This window comes from Sceloporus occidentalis, unplaced genomic scaffold (genome assembly GCF_023333645.1).
Source record: "Sceloporus occidentalis isolate IW3139 unplaced genomic scaffold, rSceOcc1.0.p SCAF_24, whole genome shotgun sequence".
In the NCBI taxonomy this organism is placed as follows: domain Eukaryota; kingdom Metazoa; phylum Chordata; class Lepidosauria; order Squamata; family Phrynosomatidae; genus Sceloporus; species Sceloporus occidentalis.
This window is the reverse complement of record NW_028317004.1, coordinates 10384266-10407127: the sequence shown is the minus strand read 5'-3', so window position 1 is coordinate 10407127 and position 22862 is coordinate 10384266. Positions and strand designations below refer to the sequence as shown.

Here is a 22862-nt window from a genome sequence, read left to right as displayed (position 1 = left end):
ATTATATAAATGGAGAAGATCAGATATTTATTCTGTTGACCAGACAGGCTGCAGTATTACTAGGTGCAGTTGCAGAAATGCCATTTTCAGATGCTTGTATCCTAATGAGGGTATCATTGCACCTTTGAGTTTCATTTAACATATTTTCTAGTTGTGAGACAGAAATTCTACATAAAATATCTGCATTCATGGTAATCCTTCATAGAGGCTCACTGCTGATTACTGTTCTCTACCCACTCGCTCAACAAGACCTATCCATTCTCTATACTCTTTGCCCACTGAGTACCAGTTACACTCCATGTGTGGCTTGTTCCATCATCTAACGTTGCCTTGCTTTAATGGAAACTTTCAGGTTACCACACCTGGGAAGTTATTCATTATTAAATTGGAACAGATTACTCAAAACGACATTATGCAGTTAATTATAAGTATTGTCATCCTAGAAAATGCATGCGGTTTTTATCCTTATACACCATGACAAATATTATTATTATTTTTTATAATTAATGAGCACAGGTTCTAGCTGTAGCAAATAACTAACATCACATAGCAGTTAGCTAGCCTAGGTAACAATTAATTCATTATTTTTTTTTAAAAGCATTCATGTAAGTTGTACAATGCATATATCGTTTTATTAATGTTAATGGCCTCCATTAAATCTCTTGCAATGTACACATGATATAATTGTATTACTGTTGTATGTTTCTAATGAATTGAATTTAGATCTTAATGATAATTTATGATTTTTTATTTTTTTTAACAGAGAACACTAGCCGATATTCACAGTCTATTTTTATTACACCTAAATATTACCTAAATCTTTTGGACCAGGCATGATGTTCTCCTGAGAGAAAAATCCAATTATTTGACAGAGAGAGAGCACTATTTTACCTGAGGGCTTATTTCTACTGGGATTTTCTTCTCAAAGGATAAAAGTCTACACATAGCATGTAAAGCAATATGTATAGCGATCACACAGGTCATCTTTTAATCTATGTGAAACAGATTGAATGAACAATATTCGCATATTTTTGCTAACGTATCATCTCAGATTCACAATGTGAAAATGGATTAGGAACATTGCTTACAAATAGTTTCTTATCAACGTAACTAATGAAATAACATGTAATACAATTACAGATTTTCCACTAATTTCTGTAATATGCAGTAGTCCACCATATGGGATCTGGGATAGGCAGCAGTGTTCTCAAATGTGAAATGTTTTATGAATTACAGTTCTGTAATTATGCCTAATAGAAATCCCCACTGTAAAATGAAAGGGGTATAACCATAGCAGTGGAATTGATTGTGCTAAAGATTTAGTGTCACATAAGCCTTCTGGGCTCTTCTTCAGATGGAAAAAGCATATGTGACTATATCTTTTTGTAGCTGTGTCCAAATAAAAAAGTATCACCCTTGACTAAAGACTTCAGTGTGATATAACAAGGAGGTTTATGTTATCATAAGGAAATATAATGTTACTAAGGTAATTAAATGTAACTTCATGAATTTACTGTTTATAGTGATCAACAATTTACATTGGTAGTGACCGGCATCCATAAATCCCTTTATCACGGTGGTGCTTTTAATGTTTAAGATATGCATGACATCTAATCTTTCCGCCTGCACCGGCACATACAGCTTCCAGACCTGTCAGGATTTCAAAAGGGCGGCCTGCTTCTTTGGAATTACTTTAGGAAGGCATTAGAAGGTTTGAATCTGAGGTAAAAAAAACAAAAAACATTTTTCCTATAAATATAAATGTCCCAATGTGGGGTGAGGGGAAGCAAATGATTGACCGAGAGTTAGGTTTTTGTCAAAGTATTAGGACTGAGAATAGTCTAGGTCTTCTCATAACTTTTAAGGCTAGCTAAGTGACCTGACTGCAGCCAGTCAAGAAAACTAAAGACACAGGTGAGCCCTTTTCACAGCGTAGATGTTTTTATATTCTAGAATTATTTCTATTTACCCTTAGTAATATGTCACTGTGTATCTTTGAAAGCATTTCTAGTTGCAAGAGAGATTATATATATTTTATATAACTATAATCATTAATAGAGTGAAGCTATGACCAGACATAAACTGTAATATACCACAATCATGGTACTTGGTGGACTACTAGGACAGCCCTTGTCTGCACAGATCTCACAGTAACAATAACAGATATTATGTATTTTTATATATATATATATATATATATATATATCCCGCTAGACCACATAGGATAATGGCCATAAGGCTCTTCCTCAAAGACAATGTTTTCTTGTTTTGTTTTTTTTACCAGAAGCCATTGTTATATGTCAATTAAAATTATCCCTTTAAGTAGTGGCATAACTGTATACTGTATAGTTCATTGCACTTCATTTTAAGAGCTGGTGTACATACCATTTCAATAATTCTACAAAGCCAATCAAAAAATATTTCGGCCATCTTTCACAAATAATCCATTATTAAAAGGTTTTGTATGTGAGCTTAATGTTTTGTTCTCAATCTCAACATCTTTCATGACTCGTCACATTTTGCACAAATGTTTTATTTTAGCCTTAAATGTGGAATCCTTTATATTGGACATAATTTTGTAGTTCCTTAGACTGGAGCAAAGGACCTTTTCATTAATGCAGTTCCTGCAATGAAATATAATAGAGATGCCTGCATGAGCCCCGGTGACATGGGGTTAATATGATTAAACTTTCCAATCAGAGCTCAAAATAGAGTCCTATAATGAGGGAATTATTTGTTTTTGTTGTAAGGCCAGTACTGCGCTCTAGCACCCTTCATCAATTAACTAAAACGACCCTAATATCACCATTTTAGTGCAAAATGGGGGGGTGAAGGAACAACAGGACTGTGGGAAAATATGCAATAGTCTCTTTACAGGCAAATTGTGAAAAGAGCATGCTAAAATGCTATTTTAAACAATAATACAGCTGTTGGGTAAACCGTAGTTTTATAGTTTTTCACATCTTTTAGTGTTGTATTAATTTAAATATAATAATAGTAAAGAACTATAAATAAAAACATAATATATTTGTCACACATCATATTTAATTGAGAGATTCCTATCTTGAGTCTCATTGGTGGTCACTCCTTATCAATACCTCCTAGCTGACCGGTATTACGAAGCTGTGCATGCTGAAGAATGATCCTTAGTCTTGTGAAGTCTTAGGAGGTTTTGAGCTGTTATCTCTCAGGATGATCAATAAATCAGAGTAACCAACTAAATTGTCCAACTTCTCACTTGACACAGTACCCATAACAACTTCACATAAACTCAACTGCTGTCACGTTAAGTCAGTCATGTTAACTCTTAGACTTGTCTGAATACTTAGGGTTTAGTAAATAAGGAATGGACATCATTTTGAAGATGTTTGCCTTCTACAATTGGACTGGCGAAGTATAACTTTGGCGCGCTTGATAGTTATATCACTAGAACAATATACGTGTATATCATGCTATACTTATAAGTAGGAGATTCAAGATAGTGTCATTCACATACTTGCACATCTTGACCATTCCACACAAAACTCTCAATGGGTCAAACTTTGATACCAATTATTTCTGGTAAGGTTTTGTTTTTTGAATGTAAAAAAGTTGATTTTTCTAGTTTTGGATTTAGTAAACTGAACGTTTCTGGTCAATATAAACCATCACTTTATGCTGTATATATCACATAAAATTAATAAGGTCTTTAAGATGGCGTTTTTCATAGCAATTGTGTCATATTGGTTTACTACTTGGTCGGTATAATCAGCAACGTGTGTGTGTGCACCATTTCAGAGACAAATAAATGTTTATATACCTAAGAGAAATCAAGACCGATGTTCAAACATCCTACTTGTTTCAATCATTTCAATGAGGCATGAGGCCCATCAGGATTTTATCTAGCACCTGGCAGTAAAACTAAACAATATCCAGTCTCAAAAGCAACTAGAAGTAAATGACAAGCTGTGCAGATACACACAGGTTCCCCACTCTTATAGGAAACAATGGCCACATGCCCAGCATTTATGCCAGTCATTGAAGTTGAGTCTCAGGTAGAACCAATGATAAAATAAAAAATACTACCACTAAATATTAATTTGATTTTTTTTTGCCATTTTCTAGAGCTGTAAAGCACTAGGAAATACTTATATCCACAAAACATCCTGAAGTCCTGCAAATAGGGATATGGCACGGAGCGGTGAGACAAAGAAGAGGCATGGGAATTTGGTCTTCAAAAAAGTACTGTCCCTCAGGAAAATTTTAAGAAAATAATCAAAGCATACTCAAATAAAAAAGTAAGAATAATTTGTTTCTGATCATATAATGCCTTTATATTCCAGCCAACATTTGGCCATCATCACACCTGTAATTGTCAAAGAACCTTGGCGTGTACTCTGATGATGGCTAAAATGTACATACATTTTTTTTTGTTTCTTTGTTTGATTTAAAATATGCTTCAAGTGTTCAAGTATTGAATTTTTGCTTACATTTTCAGTCTTTGACAGTCTTTGCTTTGTGAGTTGTGTAGGAGGTTTGACTGATAGCAGGTAATAAACTGTTGGCGCTATATAAATAAAAGATAATAATAATAATAATAATAAACCTCTCCTAAACAGTACGTGCTTACTACTACTTACCACTTAGGAACTTGTAAAGGTTCTCAGGGAGAAGTCAGGTTATAACAATGCACTTAATCATTTCCTCACATTACTGCAGCCTTCTTTTCAGTACCAAAAATGTCCTTATCATCCTTTATGCATAGGAGGCAGAAGGCTGGTTTCTAGTCCATAAAAAAACTCGTTGCTATAGATTCATCCAAAATCAATTTAGTGATTATTCATGCTTTGCGTAAGACTTCATTTATGAATATATGCATGTAATTACTATGTAGATTTTAATTTAGCTTCCTATTAATGCTTTGACCATAATTCTTTGATGTATGTGTTCAGTGTTTTATTTCAAGCTTTTGCAATAATGTATATTGTACAGAAAAAATAAAATAAAATATCATTAAAGCCTAAGTTCTGAGGATGAAAAGCTTTTGTCATAATTTTCCTGATACTTCTGCATTGCAGCTGCTCTTTCTCTGCCATCACTTATGTGGATACACAAACATGTAAATGTACAATGTAAAATTCATCCCCTATTGTTTTTTTCAGTATTTCCTATCTCTCCACATTCAATAAAAGCCTTAAAAAAATTGAATGCAATGTCTTTTTAGTTATTAGTAGACTTGGGCACCAGGGGGCTCTTCGTGTTCGTCTTCGTGCTCGTCTTCGGGGGAAAAAAAATCTTCGTATTCCGCGAATCAATAAAGTCGACCAATAAAGTCGCTCGTACGGACATTTAACTAATTGAACAGGGAGGGAGACCAGTGGGTCTCTCTCCCTGTTCAATTAGTTAAATGTCCGTACGAGCGACCAATAAAGTCGCTTGTACGGACATTTAACTGATAGAACAGGGAGATCAGTGGGATCTGCCGGGTAAGTTGCAGCATTGGGGTTAACTTTTTAACTTTTATTAGGGGTTAACTTTTTTTTTTAAAGGGTTAAGGGGCTGTGCGAGTTAGCCTATTGGTCACTTGCACGCCCCTTTAACCTACGGATTTCCGCTCCCGTTATCTAACGCAGCATCGAAGGGGAAAATCCATAGGTTCGCTGTCAGGGGTTACAACTTACAAAGGCCGTGCGAGTGAGCCTATTGTTCACCTGCAGGGTCTTCCTCTGGCATCAACCAATTGGTTGATGCCAGAGGAGGTCCCTGTAGGCGACCAATAGGCTCACTCGCACTGCCCTGTAACCCGTGACGGCGAACCTGCGGATTTCCACTTCTGTGAACTGCCGCGAAGACAAGGTAAGTTAGAAGGGGGGGGGGGAATGGTAGATGAAGACGAAGACGATCACAAAGATCTTCGTGGTGTGTGTCTTCGTCTTCGCCTACGTTTTACCGCCGCTGTCTTCTCTTCGGCGTGTCTTCGGAACGAACACGAAAACGCACTCTTCGTGTTCGTTTTCATGTTCGCCCGAAGACGAATGCACAAGTCTAGTTATTAGTTGAAAGTGTACATATTGTAAGAGCTGTATTGAAACATTTAATTTATGTAAAGTCTAAGCCATGTTTTAAAAGACTGGTAATGATGTGTTCCTGTTTTTTTTCACCAAACGGTACATCAAAAACGTTAATGATTCAAGTAAATTGGCGTAAATTTCATACAGGTTCTTACGTTGCACAACAGTGATAAATACAGTTTAGCCCCATTGCTGTAGTTACTGTGTTCCAAATTATATGTTCAAAAGCAATACAAACATTTGATCCACTAATGTAATAAGTAAATGGACTACACATTTTTTTAACCTGTTATTGACCAGACATAGTTCTCTTTATAAGAAAGCATGTTGAGAGTTGCTTTTCTGTTCTCTGATTATTAGACAGTCAGGTTAGATACATAAGCAAGAATATATATATGTATTCAACAAGAATTTATTTGTATATGTGTATGAGCATTTAATACTAGACTTGTGCATTCGTATTTGGGCGAACATGAAAACTAACATGAAGGGTCTCCCTGGTCCCTTCCCCGTCTAGCCCACCTTATCTACGCAGCATTGCAGGGGTTAACGGGAGCGGAAATCTGTAGGTTCGCCATCAGAAGTTAAAGGGCTGTGCGAACGACACTACTGGTCGCCTTCAGGGGCCTCCTCTGGCATTAACCAATTGGCCCCTGCAGATGACCAATAGACTCACTTGCACGGCCCTTTAATGCCATGGTCTCCCCGCTTCAAGAGTTAAAGGTCCATACAAGTGACTCTATTGGTCGCCAGCAGGGGGCTCGTCTGCCATCAACCAATGAAGTACAGGTGCACTTCATTGGTTGACGGCAGAGGAGGCCCCTGCCGGCGACCAATAGAGTTGCTCATACGGACATTTAAAATCCTGGCGCCAAAGCTGCTGCGTAGTGTGTACCGCGTTAACCCCGTATTAACCCCTTCTACAAAAAACAAACGAACACGAAGAATGTACACAAATATTTGCCCAAACCAAACACAGGAACGGGCGAATATTTGTGGGATACGAAGATTTCCCCCCCCCACGAAGACGAACACGAAAGCGAACATGAAGAGTTGGCTGGCGCCCAAGTCTATTTAATACTCCTTGAAATTATGTATCCATTTACACGGTAATGAACTCAAGCTAATCTACTCTCACCACTTTCAGAAGTTATTTTTCAGAATAAGAATAATAATCAAACGTAAAAAATAGAATTCCACCTTCCTGTGTACATTTTAACAGATGACACATTTCAAGGTTAATCCAGATGTGGACCTTGTTGCTGTATGATACCAACCGTACCCCAATGGCGAGGCCAATGAAGCCTGAAACGTACGTCAGGGGCTGTTGGTTTCCTTTGTGTATGGAAAATCTCCCTCACATTTCTGTTCTGGACTGTCCTTGGGGCAGGATCAGACTGATATGTTGCTGGAGATATTTTCTCTGTAATGGCACAAATGAGCTAAAACTTGAGATGCTCCCGAGTGGGGACACAATGTAGGACAGGCTATGAAACGGCTGTCTGTCCTTAGTTGAGCGTCTCAAATTTGTTTTGTATCATTATAAAACAGTGCTACCAAAATAAAAGGAAATTTTCTGCACACATTTCTATTAAAATGTTTAACCTATTCTTTTTACTTTCTATATTCTGTGTAAAAGAATGTAATTTTGCTCTGTATTGACATTGTTCCAAGGAAGCCCCTTCTTCATGATACTGAAAAGCAATACAGAGACAGTATTACATATTCTAGTGAAATCTACAGAAAGCAGATATGGAGATACAGCATGGTTGCTCTGTGAGTTGTTGGATTTAATTCTCAGTTAGTGAATGCGGAAGAGAGAATAATGACAGGATCCTAGGAGATGTGATGCATGTCTAGTCTATTCTGTTTTGCTAGATTAGGTTTTGCTAATGCGCTAGCAAGCTGATGCCCTTATTACGTCTCATTGTTTTATTCAGCTGTCATAAGAAATTTATGAAATAACGTCACCAACATATAAACCTGCTCAGGCAGGAAAACATGGAAGATAACACAAGGGTATCAACTGACCTGTTGATGAACCTTTTAGCTCGGTAATTCTATATTCTTCTTCAAAACTGTGTTTACAATATATAAGTTAATTTAACCTACATTTATATTATAACAGTATTATAATGTTGCATGTAACATAATCACAAAATGATAAGCTTGTTTCCAGAAACATGAATATATAATCATTCAAAATATTTCATATTGTTATATTGGTAAGATGGTTAAACACCCGTTTAAAATAAGAGTTGAGATGGCTAATAGTGCAGGTTGTAGTCCAACACTGAACATTGAAACATTGGGTTAGAATGTGTTTCAGAAGTGCAAAGTGAAAAAACTGAAAAATGCTATTTAGGGAATTTAAAAATAACATATACATATTTCGGCTCCTGAAATTTGCAGACCATAGTAAAATAATACAATATTTATCTCAAATAGCTGTGACCCACTTGTCTACCTTCATAATGTGAAGATAGAAGCCCTTCTCTGGGGTTTGTGAAAGAGCATATATGAGTATCTTTTCCAGCATCCATCCTATATAGCCTGTTGATGAGGTGCTTGGTAGGAGGCCCATCAAGAGATTGCACAGTACAACAGAACACTTATATGAGTAGCATTTCCAGCATCCATTCCATTGCGCTTGTTGATGAGGTGTTTAAACAGAACATGTTGTGCACAATATAAAACAATCAGTCACGCCATATAACTAATTAAAATTATATGATTATTCACACACAGCTATACACATTGCTCTGTGTGCTACAGTGTGTTTCCAGCTCTGTGCTTCTGTCCCTTTGCTGAACCAGCCTTTTGGTCATTACAGCTTACTGATCTGAATTGCCTCTTGACCTTGCCTTTTTTTCCGCTGCCTGCCTACTGACCCAGTTTGCCCTTTTGACCCTGCCTGTTGATTGCTGCCTGTCTTTTGAGCCGGATTGCCTGCCTGTTTGGCCTTGGACTTCCTCATCACCCCTGCATACTGGGATCCTCCTCTACAGGTACCTTACCGTGCCTAACATTACTAACATATTATATATATATATATATATATATATATATATATATCATTACATATATATATATCATTACATATAAATTGTAAGGTGAGATAAAAATAATCCAAGGCAGAAATATTTAATCTCTTTGTCAGTTTAAACTAATTAACACATTTCACTGTAGTTTTAAAAGCACACCTATAATAACATGTCAAAGCGTAGTCACGATATTCACTTCATTGTAGCCAGTAGTTTGATATGGTTCATTAGGAATTGGAATCATTTTGGTACATATGCTGTCATGGGTCCAGAAGCTAAGTACAAAGTGTATTACAAATTTTGCAATTGCATAATTATACATGTATGTGTGTATATACAGTATCAGTCATAACATTATGACCACCTGCCTAATATTGTGTAGGTCCCCCTTTTTGCTGCCAAAACAGCCCTGACCCAGTAGACCTCTGAATGTGTTCTGTGGTATCTGTCCCCAAGAAGTTAGCAGCAGATCTATTAAGCACTGTTACTTTCAAAGTGTTTCATCAGGCTAGGCCACCTTCTTTCAATACTCCATCATCCAGTTCTGATGCTCATGTGCCCATTGTAGGCGCTTTCGGGAGTTTTCTCCCCCCACATGCATCAATGAGCCTTCACCCTATCGTCAGTTCACCGATTTTCCTTCCTTGGACCACTTTTGGTAGGAACTGACGACTGCTGCAGACCGGGAAGAGAGCTACTGTTTTGTAGATGCCCCAACACGGTCATCTTGCCATCACAATTTGGCTCTGGTCAAAGTCGCTCAGATCCTCACATTTGTCCATTATTCCTGCTTCTAAACACATCAATTTTGAGGACAAAATGTTCACTTGCTGCCTAATATATCCCACCCACTGACATTTTCACTGTTATTCACTTCACCTGTCTGTGGTCATATTGTTATGGACAATCTGGACAGAGATCTCCTTGCAATTATGAGAAATATTTTAGTCTCTTTTAAAATATCTGCTACTTTCTATCATTTTTCAAATCTTACCTCTCTTAACAGTGTTTTTAACTGATCTACATTACAAACCCCAGATATAGAAACCAATTACTTCATTCATATGCCAAAGTCATCTAATACATGGAATACATGAAATCTTGTTTTCATTACCACCTGTGCTTGATTTTTTATTCCATCAACTGACATCCCCTGCTCCAATCTATTTTAAATGGGCCCATTACTCTCAGTCGCTCATCATCACTAACACCCCTGGTTTGCCCTTTCCAACTGATTCCTAGAATCTTCCAGACTTATTCAGGATTTATAGATGCTGTTCCATTTCAATGTTACAATCCTTCTGGTTAAACAAAATTGGGACAAAACATTTTAGAGAATAAATTAGCACAAAACTACAATTTGTAATGCATTCATTTACACTTTGAGTTTTTCTGAAAATGTGTGGGACAGCTACTTCAACAGCAAGAAGAGGCAGTAAATGAAGCAGGCTTAGTGTTCTAAACAAGAACAGACTTTATAACTTACATTATTGGAATCATTGTACTTGTACAACTCTGTCCCAGGCTTTGTTTAAAAGCTGTCTAGCAGACATGAGCTTTAAGGGATTCATGTATAAAGTAGATTAAGAGGCAAAAACGAAGTGTTCTTTGTTAAACTGATTTGCATATACCTACCTAGAATTTCTTGCCTTACAGGATTTCTGTGGGAAAAACAAAACAAGTCTTAAGGCTTGCCTGGTGGATATAAGTTAGTGCTTGGCCATGCTTCCTTATTAAATAATTCTGTACTAAGATATCCATCCTAATTATTTGAAGGCAGTACCATATTATAATCACTTAGCTTGCCAAAGAATATATATGATGCAAACTACCGTAATTAAAGCAAAAGAAAGCAACTTTTTATAATTTTGGTTTAGAAAAAAATCAAGTTGCCTTGTTCTATATGGCCTATTGTGACGTCTTCTTTATTGTTAGAAACGATATTTGCAAAAGTAACAAGATCAAAAGTATTTTTATACAATGCCCATCTTTGATGTCTAAAACAAATGTTTTAATGACTTTAATAATAGTGTATTACATTTTTTTGTCAAATTAAAGATCAATGCCTATTTAAGCAGAAGCTTAAAAGGGCCGCTCACTAAATTTAGAACCAACAGAAACTTATGATGATGATTAACCCATTTTGCTACCTCCTATTTTTCTGCCATTTCAGTTTCCACTCTGGTAATTTTCCCTATTGCTGAGCTCAATTCAATGAGCCATCTAAAATCCAGACTAATGGAGAAAAATAAGAAAAAAATTGCTAAAACCATACTTTATAGTAAGGGATTCAACAATTGGCGAATAACAAACTGCTCAACCCTGTATACACACTTCCTCATAGCCACAGATTGTCTATGTGGATTAAAGCAAACCTCTGGACAGCCAATTGAGATCAAAGTAACGAAATGATCAATACAAAATGTGTCCAGATCCCCTTGATCCAAACTGAAATTGACACAAGACAAATATAACCTTCATATATTTTTTTAACCCTAAACAGTGTAATCATATTGACGTTACAATTATTGTGCATACAGTTGAAACATATGTTTATGTGCTATAATTTTAATTTAATCTAATTCAAATAAAAAAAATAATCACTCAATTTATTTATTGGACATTTGCTACCAATTAGTTACAATGTATCAATGTGAAATAAAAGAGGGCTTTCAATTATGAGACGTCTTGTCATAACTTATCATTGGGGAAATCATTTTGTATCTAACGTTGGTACAATGGTAATTATACTTTTGTTAGAGGGAAAGTAAAAAAATAAAAGGTTTAACTTAAAACGTTTTTTTTAAAGTAACCCTTACAATGCTGACAGTTTATGATTAAAAAAAATCCAGGCTGCCTCTGCACTACATACACAAATCTGCAGTGTGTAGTTATTCTGGCACATGTTAGATTTCATTTGGAAACAAAAGGATTACTTGTCATTTAAACAGCCTTTAGACTCTTCTGCACATGTACTGTTTCGTTTACCTTTTAATGGTGCATCCAATTAGCTTAAGACCTAGTTTTTCTCAATATACAAAATTTAAGAATAATGAATTTATCATTTGCTTAAAGTTTGACACACTCTACCGAATTGATCAGGTAAGCTTCTTTCAATTGGTCTATATGTAACCTTCTGAAACACTCATAATCTAAAGTTTGCAAGAACTAACCTGAGTTTAGACTCAAATAATCAAATAATGTTTACATGGCTCCCTTTTTCCCCCCTCTATCTTATTCTATTCACCCATCTCTCACAAATCCTCTTTATCTCCTCCACTCATATTCCCTGTGTGTGCAGTCGCATGTACATAAAGCCAAAGGTCATTTTTGCTATTAACTACTTCACTGGGCAATGCTGGTTACATGTCAGCAATTCATACATTACATGCAATTGTAGTGGATCACAAAATGTAATAGTTGCTACTGTTTTACATTAATTACAAATAAGCAACAGCATCTTAGATCATTAATGTTCACATCAATTGTCTTGATAAACACATAAGCGTGCAACAGAAACAGCATTTAAATACCATTTGAAACCCAGGTGACAAGAAAGAGGTAAATAACTCCTCATCCTTACTCTTGACATGATGTGCCTTGTTTTTAATGAATCCTAATAGTGGACCTTTGGTTACTCTAATCTTACAATGTAAGCAGCCTGACACTGTTTAATCTGAAAAATCATAATTACATGGTTATAATAATCATACATTTACATGATTAGTAGCTAAGCGGTATTTTCTTGTGTTTAAAACTTACCAAAGTTTAATGTATGCTTGTAAAAAGTTTTGCTCAATATGCAAGCTACAATGATATGTTGTGACTTACTCTTTATGTGAATATCATATTTCAAGAAATATGGATGATAAAGCAAAATAGGATAACGGCAATCAGAAGTCATGCTTGTGACTTGTCGTTTTCACCTTTCGAGGGGCAGTTGGGACATTTTTGGACATGAGTCTTCTATTTAAAAAATACACTAGCACCACAACTGCCCCAACATCCATCTAGAAGGATGTTCTCTCTTTACAGTACCTAACTTGGCAAACTAATCTCATCCTTTGGCTTTCACTACTACCTGTATGCTGATGATACTCAGATCTACCTATCCTCTCCTGATCCTTCTCCCTCTTAGATCATGTAATTAACTGCCCTGCATCTGTCTCTACCTGGATGTCTGCACGATTCCTAAAACTCAATCTCTCCGAAACCGAACTCCAATGCTAACATTTCTGTACCAGTTTCCAGTTAATGTTAATGGTGCAATCATCTCCCCATACCCTCTTGCTCACTGTCTTGGTGTCTCCCTTGACCTCTTATCCACACCCCACATCCAGTCTGTCTTTAAAAACTGCCATCTCCATCTAAAAAACATTGCCCGCATCTGTCCCTTCCTAACACAGGATACCACTAAGGCTCCTGTCCATGCCCTCATTATCTCCCTGTGTCTAAACTCCTTATTACCCATCTTGACCCTCTACAATTCACCATAAATGCTGCTTCCATACTTATCTTTTTCTCCTATTGTTTTATTAACACCTCTCCCCTCTGTTTGTCTCTTTACTGGCTGCCTGTATACTTCCTGATTAATTTCAAAATTCTATCTCTTACTTTCAAAGCCCTTCACAGCGCTTCCCCAACTTGCATCTCATCACTCATCTCTAAATACACTCCGAACCTCTCTAAATTGTAAGATCATTTGAGCAGGGCCCTCCTCACCTTTTGTTTCTTTAAGTCAAATTGTTATTTTATATTTTACTTGTTATGTCCTATCTATCCATTTTACGGCACTATGGGATATGATGGCGCTGTACAAAACGATAAATAATAGTAATAGTAACCTTCTCAATAGCTTTAGTGATGGGAAATCAGGCTTTACTCAACACCATTCTGCAATGAGACTGCGGGGTTGTTAGATCAATTGTAAAGGAAAATGACTGGCAAAAGAAATGTCTGTCCCTTTAAAGAAATCATGCTTTACTTTTGAAGGAACAACCCTTCACCTACAAGTTATTTAGTTACATAACATTTATAAATAGGTCACGAAGTTGCATACAAAGTCTTAGTAAGCCCTTGCCCCAAGTCATGCTTCTAACCATACCTCTAAAACAAAAGGGCCTTTTTTGACCTTTTTAAAACAAAAATAAAATAACAAGCTATACTTAATAGACATGATACTGAGACCTCCCAGTTACATGATGTCGGCTGATGACCTCATGCACAGTGTCACAATACATTTTAACAGTGTGATAACATTGGGCAGCAGTTGACCTGACATAATGGCATTCCCATAACCTCTAGGAAGGCCTTGAAAGCACAACCTGTACATGGTACTATCTGGCTACATAGTAACCAACTCTTTTCACCCTTAAAGGTGTTTTTCTACACAGGGGGCCTCTTCAAATATCCACGCACAAGTGCTGCATTGTGTAGAGTAAAATAAACCTGACTGTTATTTTATTTTTCTCCCCAATGCTCCCTGACACTTACAAAGTACATTGAAAAAGTTTATTGAAATACTACAGTTGCCTAGTAACAGTCCTGCCGTTCTTCTGAAGTCCTCCCCCTATGTATTACATCACAACAGGATGACCGCCTACAGAAAGTCTTACCATGATGGACCTATAGAGCCAGGTTTATAAACGAGATTATGTACATATGTTATGTGTTTACACACACCTGATTTCAAGCACAGCAAAACACTTGAACACAAGCACATATGCGCACACCTGATCACAAGCACAGCAGCACACCTGAATACAAACACATACATATTTTATAAAAGAACCAAAATAGTTGTGCACACACGCACAGCAATAACCTAAACACAAATATATTATGCATACATTTTATGTAAAGTTAAAAAATATATTTGTACACACCTCATCACAAGCTCCACAACATACCAGAACACAACCACAGCACCTGAATACAAGCACAACAGCACACCAAAACACAAGAACATTAGATATACACATACATCTTTTCTTAAATGTAAATCAAAAAAGGTATTTGTGCACATTAATTCCTTCAGTGCAGGTCCAGTGGCTACCCCGCACTTATCTCACTTCAGGTGAGGGCAGCTTACTGCCCAGCACTGAAAGCGTTAACGTGTCCCTGCAGCCACTGCTCACATTGCATTCTTCACCGACCAGCACACTTCATGTGGAAGTGGAAGGCAATGAGGACTAGCTATGGCAGTCATATAATTCAATTGTGCCAACGGGACACGGTGAGCACACATTAACGTTGAGTCTGAGCATGGGAATATAATGTAATTTCCCACCATGAGGATTTTAAGGGAACAGGAAAACTGTCACGTGCATACCCCATTCTGAGCCAACAAAGGTAGGTCTGTTATGGTATGGTGTTACAGGAGTGTGTAAGTGTAGCATGAGTATATGTGTCTTAGTATTTGGTGTTAGCATGTGTGCCTGGGTGATGGGAGCGGAATAGGGGCCAAGATGTTAAGCATGTACTGGGCCCCAAACTTTCTGATGGAGGTCCTGGCTGCAGGCACACGTTAACCCTTTCAGTGTCACCCTGGCACTGGTAGGATTAACGTGTGCATGCAGCCCCTGCTATATCCAGACCGAAGTTAGAAACAGCAGGGGGTGTCCCCGCAGCTTCCGCTTAATAGTTTCAAACAGTATGGAGGCTGTTAGAGAAATTGTCTGAGGTGCTCTACCTTTTCTATGTTCCGCTACAGCTTCTCGAATGAGCACATTTCAGTCCCCTTGGTACTACAGGATAGTAGTAAAAAAAAAAAGCCACCCTAAAGCCACCATGCCTTCTGTGATGTCCGAGAGGGGTAGGCAGACCAGTGAAGACTGACAAGATTAAGCTGCCTCTTTTTAAAGAACAAAATACAGCAAAACTGTATGTTATTTAAAAAAAAAAAAAAGAATGCCAATTAATAAAGAAATAATAATATTTAAGATGCATACCATTATACTACATACTTATATAAGTATATTTGGGGGGGGAAATGTGAACATCGCTTATAAAAGCTTTATATAAATAAAGAAATGTTTATCTGGAGCTATTCTAGTGATGTATCACAAATAATCCTGCAGGAAAATTAGCAAATTCCACTCTGACTGCATATCAGTATACATACATACAGACATATAGGTGCATGTAATATAACCCAAACAACCCATAATTGTAAAAGGATGAGTCATATCAATTTTAAAGATAAGGGAGGCAAAGTAATGTATTCAATTTATAGAGGAATAATATAAAGGACTAAGCTCTCAGAGGTGGAGGATGACTTATTGTTCCAATCACCTGTATAGGTGTGAATATTTGCAGTATAATGGAGACTGTCAAACAGGGCATTTTAAAAGCTGTGGCCTGTCTGGGAAAGAATATCAAAACGCTATCTTAGTTTCCCAAGGTATTTGGCAGTTGCTTTTATTCTATTTCTAAAATATGTGCACTGACAAATTGCTTGAGATGCAATAAGACGGTCTGCTTTTTACTGGCTTTATTTCAGTCGGTAAGAAGTACTTGTACTCTAACTGGTGTTACTGTTGATTACTCTCTGCTTTTTTATTCTACTTTCTTTCTGGAGACTTGGTACAAATGGTCTGATTCTGATCTACAGCGTTCACTAACGGGCAGTGGCCAGGGAAGTCGTAAGAGGAACAATTGCCCCCAGTTTTCCTCTACAGATATTGGCCATGACCATAAATATTATGTATCTTACTTGTAGCTCCTCATATAGCCACAAGAGTGCCTAGAGTTTTTTGACATTTACACTCTGACTGGATCCTTTTAGAGCTTGTTTATGGCTTTTTTTTTGTTCAGTCTCTTTTGGGGGAAATCACAAACTAAGTGCACCAAATGTGTTTTCTGTCGTTATACTATGAGCCTTGCCCTGCCCTGTAGTCACTGGATCAATTTCAAAAGAACACCTCTGCTACTGAACAAAGAGGATTTGCTCATGACATTAAAAATCACAGCAAAGAATGAAGCTTCCGCAGCAAAGAAATGGAAATAGTAAATCTATATAAACTAAGATTTACTTATTAAATGCACAGTTAAATGATATCTTCCAACACATCTTTCAAATAAACAAAAATATTGTAATGTAGGAAATATGCAGCCTAAACACACTTAGTTGCTCAAATATGGAACAAAATGTACAATCCATGATAATGCTACCTTAAAACTTCTGTCTAATATATTTTTATATATATATATTTAAAAATATTCTTACTATATATTTTTATACATACAGTTCAAATATTCTTACTATACATCTGTAATTTTGCTAAAAGACTTTTGAAAACATTGCAAACATACTTAACACAAAATGAGCTAATATTATTGTAATAGAAGGGTAAGGTTTCATTTTTTAGGGCCATGCCACAGTATCTCAATCAGATTGAAGTCAGCCACTACAAAACCTTTATTTTGTTTCTTTTGAGCCTTCGAGAGGTGGACTTGCTTGTATGCTTCGGATCATTGTCCTACTTCATAACCCAACCCAAGATTTAGTTCACAACCTAATGGCCGGACATTCGAGATTTTCGGGTACAGAGCAAAATTTGTGGTTCCATCAATTATGGCAGTCACTCAGGTCCTGAAGCACTCCCAGATCATCACACAATCACAACCATGTTTGACTGTTGTATGATGTTCTTATTGTGGAATGCTGTGTTAGCTATACATCAGATGTAACAGACCCATGTCTTCCAAAAAGTTGCACTTTGGTCTCATCAGTCCACAGAATATTATCCCAAAAATGTTGGCAACCATTAGGTTTTTTTTTGGAGGGGTGAGATGATCCTTTGTGTTCTTTATGGTCAGCAGTGGTTTTTAATTGTAACTCTCCCATGGATGCCATTTTTGCATAGTCTCTTCTTCTTGGGGATTTTTGAACACTGACCTGAACTGAGGCCAGCGAGATCCTGGAGTGCCCTACGTGTTGGAGGAATTTTGATAGGCCCTTCCTGTGAAGATTCACCACTGTTCCAAGTTTTCATTTGTAGATAATGGCTCTCACTTTGGTTTGCTGGAGCCCAGAGCCTTAGACATGGCTTTGTAACCATTTCCAGACTGATAAATGACTTTGTTTCTCATCTGTTCTTGAATTTCTGCTTTTTGACAATGTTTAGCCTACTTCACTTTGCAAGACAGGTTCTATTTAATTGCTGTTTAGATTCAACGGGGATGGCAGTTATCTTGCCTGGGTGTGTGAAGTGACATTGAACCCAATTATTAATTAAATTTGGTTAATTGGTTTATTTAGTAACTAAGGAAGCAATTACTTTTTCAGGTAGGGCCAGGTAGGGTTGGATAGCTTTTTTCACTTCTATACCTATAAAGATCATTTAAAAACTACATTTTGGGTTATCTTTGTCTAATATTAAAATTAGATTGATGATCTGGAACAAAAGTGTGACAAATATGCAAAAATAGAAGAAATCGGGAAGGGCTAAATGCTTTTTTACAGCACTGTACCATGCAACCTTACACAAAACTTAGGCTATACAATTCTGTATACTGCTGTATTTTACACACGTACATATTTTTATGTCCCTTGTGAAAGGCAATCATTTTCAAAACTAGAGTTTGTGCATTTTGTTTGTAATCTCTGTATATTTTTTGAGATATTTGCTTTTGAAATAAGGCAAAAGAAAGTAGTAAAACCAATTAGTTTGCAGTTCGAAAATCCTCTCTTTTTGAGAACCAACGGGGAAGATTAACTTAATAAGGGGTGTGGAATAATTTACTGGGGAGGAATAATCATACAAACCCTAAGGGCATGACGTTTTTTTGTAATGCTAAATGCAGGGTTTGTAAAAATCAACTTTAACGCTACTAGTAGGGAACAAAAATCTGAGGTATTCTGTATTTATTAGGAGAAAAATTGCATAAATATAGCCTACAGCTTTTAAGCTAAGGCATTCTAACAGGTGCATGAAGCCATTCACTGCCATTCCTGTGTACGTTTATAAATATGTATGACCAGAACCCCAAGCACATACAGTAAGTCCCAAATTGATGCTCTGAACATTAATGGTATTCATTATTTGAAACTAGTCTTCCTAGCTAACGCATGTGTAGATAACATACAGCATTCCAGCTGTTATTAACCCACAACATGCCTCAGTTAGCAGTCATAAACAAATAGGAAATGGGGCATGTTGCCCTGTTCTGCATTAATGGGTGTAAGTATGAAACTAGCCCACTACTATTCAGTTTAACTTATACAAGTTCATTTCTTCTGGCATATATATAATAGTATTACTGATAAAGACATCACAGCCTTTCTCAATGTAGTCTGTGGGCTTATCCTGTGAATGAAACATAACATTTGACATCACAACCTCATGGTTTAGCCAGGCCTCAATATTTAACTCCTAGTGGTAATGCCAGATTTGTAAGGCATGTGTGTGTATTAAATAATTCCTTTGCATTTATCAGTAAGTTAGTAGTAACCACACAATGGATTGTCTAGATTCTAGATCAGAATAGAAGGGACCAGATCTATATCTAAATTAACTGCATGGATGCATATTATTATACACACTTAAGCAACAAATTTAGTTGCACATCAACTCAGTAATACATTTGAATTAGCATTACATACAATCTTACACATAAGATTTCCACATTTTGTATACAGTATGCGTTGATATGAGAACGAATGCAATCATGGCTGAGCAACAAGTAGGAAATCGTGTACAGTAATATAAAACATCCTAAAAATAGTTATCATGGGGAAATAAAACATTGATTTAATAATGCTTATAGACCTATTAGCTAATATAAGTAGTTATATAGAACATGTGTGTAATTAACTGAAGGACCAAAACAGAACTGTAGTAAATGACAAATCACTTTGTTCAGTTGTTAAGTATACATACTGCCTATTAGTAGTAGTTACAAATCCCATGGAGATGTGTAACCCACAGGCTGCTGCAAGTCTGTTTTGTGCGGGGATTGTTAACCCTTTCCTGTATCAACTCTAATCAACTCGGTATCAATATAAAGATCCACCAATTGAACATCTCTGTAAGAAAACTATAGAGGACCCCCAACCAAGTACTGGCCCCAAGTAGAGGACTCCCAACCAAGTAATGGCCCCAAGGGAGAGAAACAGGTGGGGAATCCTCATCATCCTATGGACACATATTCAGCACCATGGACAGCTCCTGGCATATGGATTACTCACCGCGGGCTGTTGAGATAACCCTCCCGATCGCTTGGTGGATCCTTGTCTTGAACTTATTCTCTTCCAGGACTCGCTAAACCGGCTGGCACTCCTCTTTCTCCCGGCTTCTCCTACTTCTTCTCTAGTTGAGCAGCCCCTATCCAGATTACCTGGGCTTGTCCACTTCTTCACCATTGCAGCGCTAGTCCTGCGAGTCTCTCTGTGCTGCCGCTGATTTACTTTTGACGGCGATTTGCTTTTATGCAGAGCACAGCTGGCTTGTGACTGCACCTGATTCACGGTGGTAACTTGCTGCACACTCCTACCAACCCCAAGGTGTGCCGTGTTCTTCTCTCAGGGGGAATGGGAGCTAAGGGGTGTCGCCAACAACGACCATAGCGACTCCTCAATCACGCCCTGTGTGTACCTTTCTAGCTGCCGTTACCAGGAATGATTGGAGGAGGCACCGTACTCTGGTAGGAGCTCTCTGTATGAGGTGAGGAAGGTTTTCCAGAAAAAGAGATTGCAATGCCCCTACGTACAGGTTGGTACGTGAAGCAGAACGCTCAGTGGGCAGGCGAAGACTCCTTAAAGTGAACATAGACTAAACGCCTGAGGATATACTGCGGTACATGATCTGTCAGACAAAGGGGACCGCTCTTTAGTCGTATAAGGGGAGGCAAACCCCAACAGGGGACTGTGAGAGGACCACACTAACAGGGTGATGTGCAGAAGACACATCACTCTAGAACTGTGTATAGAAGTAGAGAAGATGAACCTCACACAGGAGAAGACGGTGGACAGACAGCTGATCGCGATCTGTCAGCATGCACCATCATTTACTGTGTTTTGTGTGGCTTCCCAAAATGTTGTCCCAGTCTTTCCTTCAACAGTTCCCAACTCCCCTGGGAGTAAGCTAACAATGTGGCCGCTTACTTGAAACACCCTCCTTTTTTTGTCGCAGGCACATTTCTTAAGGAGCGATGAAAAACAAAGTGAAAACAGTCTGTCTGATGGGGGGTGGAGAAACGAAGCAGGGAGGAGAGCAGGAGATGATGGTGACAGGGGGATTAGAGGACCAGTGATGGAGAGAATGCGACGAGCTGCTCATTAAAATATAGTGTTGTGTTTACATGCAATACAAATGTGAACATCGCACACCGTTATATAATAACCCTAGTTATTTAAATTGACTTTTAGTTTATATTTTTTTTGTGGTTGATGGTTTTTTATGAAAAGAATAAAAAATCAAAACTAACAAAAAAAAATCTCTGTTGGCATAGATTAAATACCACTGCATAATAATACTTATTTTCTTTATTTCTTAAGTAAAAACATGTTGGTTGTTTTTTTTTTTTTAAATCAAACTATAAATCAACTAATATCCTGTGCTATTTAAACCAGTCTGTCATCTTAGCAGTTGTACCCCTGGGTGTGTAGTTCTTAAAGCTGATCTAAAGCTCTCAAATTTTTTTGATTGGAAGATCACTTAATATAAGTGTTAGACTCTAAGGGCCATTTCTGTGCACTGTTCAATTCACAGCAAATAATGTAATTATATATATACTGTAAAGCTTAAACACAAAAGCAATCAAAAGAGATGTAGAAACCAATTTTCACAGTTTACCCTCTTTGACTCTAGTCCTGTTTTCCAGAGATCCCTTAAAGATCACAGGAACAGATAACTGTAACTGTACATGGATCCCAATTAGAGAACCATCCATCTAAACAACCAAAAGCATAGATCAAAAAAAAAGGTTTGAATTAATGCATTTGCGGCATCACAAATGGACCTGATATGCAAATTCATTTTCATAAACAGATAATATAAACAAAGAATTATCAAGGACAATCATGAAACATGAATATAGTCAGTAGTTACTTTCTGTTTTATTAATAAATTGCAGCATTTAAACAAAGTCTCTGCAATTTATTAATGTATTCTTTAAAAAGGGTCAGGAATCAGAAATATTTCCAATACACAGTTTACATATTTAGATGGCGGTGCTTTCATAAAGCAGTGTTTCCTCGGACTCTGAAAGAGCACGGTATATATATTTTGAAAAAATCTGGTTGAAATCCTGAGCGGCCTTGCATACATAAAACAGAAATTTGTATAAGTCCAAGATAAGATGGAGTCTTTAGTCAAAGGGGTCAAACTAGAAAAAAATGTAGTTACGTAAGCTTTGGGGACCTCAAAAGTATTTTCTTAAATGTGGACAATAGACTCTCTGCTCTGGAGAAGAGACCTCTGAGGTCCTGAAAGCTTATTTCACTCTATTCGGGTGGCTTGAAGCTATTCGGATCAAAACAAAATAATATGTAATAAAAACCATAGGAGAAAAGTGGTGTAAAGAGGGTAATAATGAAGTAAAAGTCTTTGAGAATTGTGGAAAGTTAATGTGAAAAAATGAAAAAGACCTAAGAGCTACTTTTTATTTCATTTAGTCTCCTAACTCCATGAAATGCCAGTTACAAGTATATTGGGTTTTTTAATAAGCGTCTGCATTGACTGTACATCAATGGTCTGTTATACATGTAGAATTTCTATATCACATTTCAGCTGGGGGGTTTTCCCCATGAAAAACATGATTAAAG

The 22862-nt window shown here is 37.1% G+C and overlaps 1 protein-coding gene across 4 annotated transcripts in view; it reads right to left on the bottom strand.

Moving 5' to 3' along the window:
• Positions 1 to 20459, bottom strand: part of LOC149300605 (transient receptor potential cation channel subfamily M member 3-like) — a 224828-nt gene extending 204369 nt beyond the window's left edge. For all 4 annotated transcript variants that reach the window (XM_089485139.1, XM_089485140.1, XM_089485141.1 and 1 more), the window contains exon 1: positions 20286 to 20459. In XM_089485139.1, coding sequence (XP_089341265.1) covers positions 20286 to 20459 — 174 coding nt within the window. The remainder of the gene's footprint in view (positions 1 to 20285) is intronic.
• Positions 20460 to 22862: the final 2403 nt, after the last annotated feature.